At 32.7% G+C, this 1,995-nt stretch overlaps 1 protein-coding gene across 1 annotated transcript; it reads right to left on the bottom strand.

The window, feature by feature from the left end:
- Positions 1 to 133: 133 nt before the first annotated feature.
- Positions 134 to 1,977, bottom strand: LOC109588633 (uncharacterized). The gene is made up of 3 exons (XM_020004778.1): positions 601 to 1,977; positions 524 to 551; positions 134 to 479 (listed from the first exon to the last, which is right to left on the bottom strand). Exons 1-3 carry the CDS (start codon positions 1,843 to 1,845, stop codon positions 217 to 219), a joined length of 1,536 nt encoding a protein of 511 aa, XP_019860337.1. The 5' UTR covers positions 1,846 to 1,977; the 3' UTR covers positions 134 to 216.
- Between the last annotated feature and the right edge of the window lie 18 nt (positions 1,978 to 1,995).

Genomic DNA, 1,995 nt, shown 5'->3' on the forward strand with positions numbered 1-1,995 from the left:
CTCTACCACTGGACACTCTACTAATTATGTACTTACCATGCAACTGCCTTCTGATAAACCAGAGAGCCACTGGATCAATAGAGGAGTAGCTATACTCTGCCAATTGGATGATTAATATTCACTTATTATTTATTATGCGGCAAATTTTAATTTAAAATACATGTAGCAGTTTTAAAGCATAGACAATGCATCAACATTCAGAGATAAAATTAATTTTTAATCTAAAAGTACAGTTGGATATCCCAAACGTATTAAAACATCTTTAAGTGTTTCTTTTGTTGCCTCTTCTTTCTTCTCCCACATTAAAAGGATCATAAGAACTCGTTGCCATGGTAAACATGATTTTGATAAAACTACAATATACTCTTGCTCAACTCTAACTCGTAATTGAGCTGCCAAGTTCTTCAGAGTCTGGGTTGATTTAATGACTGAGCCTAAGCTCTGAGCCAGTTCTATCAGTTTCTCAACATTTACTCGTTCTAAAAATAGAAATGCATAACTCATCATTAAAATTATTACCCACCTTTTCTTTTTTCTTCATTTTCATGTATCTATAGAATAATAATTATTATATCAAAATAATATTAATTTCTATCTCACCTTTTGAATAGCATCTTTCCATTTCTTTCTCAGTGGACTATCTGATCGTTCACAATGATAGCACAGCTTAGTGTTTGGAAGTAAATAATCAAAAATTCTTTTTGCTGGATCAATATAATCATCAGCTGCATGAAATGTTGGTCTTGGTGTGAGACATGACAATGCTAACTTGTAAGAAAAGTTTTTGCGAATACTACTCATTTTTGATAGTGCTTCTTTACAACATATTATAATCGTTTTAAAAACATCATTGGAATCTCCATAGTTTTCCATTACAACATCAATGCTTGTACCTCGAAATATAATGGAGAAGTAATAGTCTTGGCGTAAAATTACTAATAATATTTTGAAAACATTTAAATGATAGTGATAATCTGATCCAGATTGTAGAGAAGATCCTGCTAGTTTGAGTAACTCGGATATAAAAAATGACTGGCAGTCAGGCTGAATCACTTTTGAGTTAAAAACTATAAATAGTGAAGTCACATGACATTTTTCTAATACTTGACCACTTCTTGCTAAAGGCACAAAAAGCAAAGGAGCCTTGGGATTTTTTAATTCTGATGTCCGTATGTTTACTTTGTCGATTGTAGTTTTTATTGCTAAACCAACTGAACAAAGAGCTTTTGTGACTGTATCTGCTAGTTTTTTGTTGGGAATCATTTTATTTAGCTGATCCATGGTATAAACACCATCAAAATCTCTGTCATCTGGTGTTTTAAAGAGAGACGACATTGTGTTAATGAATTCTACTGGACGAAGAATAACAACATTTTCAAGTGATTTGATTCCTGGTAGATAAAGGATGCTCATAAATTTGGTAAAAGTTTCCAAAAACTCTTTCAATTCCATTTCTTGAATATTTAATTTGCCTGCAATCTCCTTTAATTTGTTGTAAGGAATGACTATTTCATCTATATCATTTAGTGCATCACGCAAAAACAACCAGGACAGTTTGATATATCTTCTTGCTAGAGGTAAATTCATATCTAATGCAATGTTCAGTTTCTTCATGTCATCAGATGAAGATGGATCAAGAACTAATACAGATACTTGAAGTGGTTCACTCAGCCTAGCAGTTTCCTTATTAATTGCTTTAAGAAGGAGCCTTTTGGCTTCATCACGATGACCTTTTGTATCCTTGTCAGAGCATGCTATGATGAACTTAATAGGAACTTCAGATGATTGAGACTGTATTTCCACAGCTTGATGTATTATGCATGATATTTGTGACTCTTGAAACATAAGTGTGCTGGGTGGGCTATTGAGTTCCTTTATGTCATCTATTGATAGGCATATAATTCCCAAATTGTAGTTTAAGTGCTGAGAAATCAAAGTGAGAAATTCCTTGACTCCTTTATTGGTGTCAATATTATCTAGTATATTGACATGAAT

Source organism: Amphimedon queenslandica, unplaced genomic scaffold, assembly GCF_000090795.2.
Source record: "Amphimedon queenslandica unplaced genomic scaffold, v1.1 AMPQUscaffold_11968, whole genome shotgun sequence".
NCBI classification, from domain to species: Eukaryota; Metazoa; Porifera; class Demospongiae; order Haplosclerida; family Niphatidae; genus Amphimedon; species Amphimedon queenslandica.

Coding starts and splice junctions, on each gene's coding strand:
- LOC109588633 (XM_020004778.1), bottom strand. CDS start 1,845: ATGTTTCAAGAGTCACAAATATCATGCATAATACATCAAGCTGTGGAA. Junction 552..600: donor GGAAAGATGCTATTCAAAAG/GTGAGATAGAAA, acceptor ATTATTCTATAG/ATACATGAAAATGAAGAAAA. Junction 480..523: donor AAATGAAGAAAAAAGAAAAG/GTGGGTAATAAT, acceptor TTCTATTTTTAG/AACGAGTAAATGTTGAGAAA.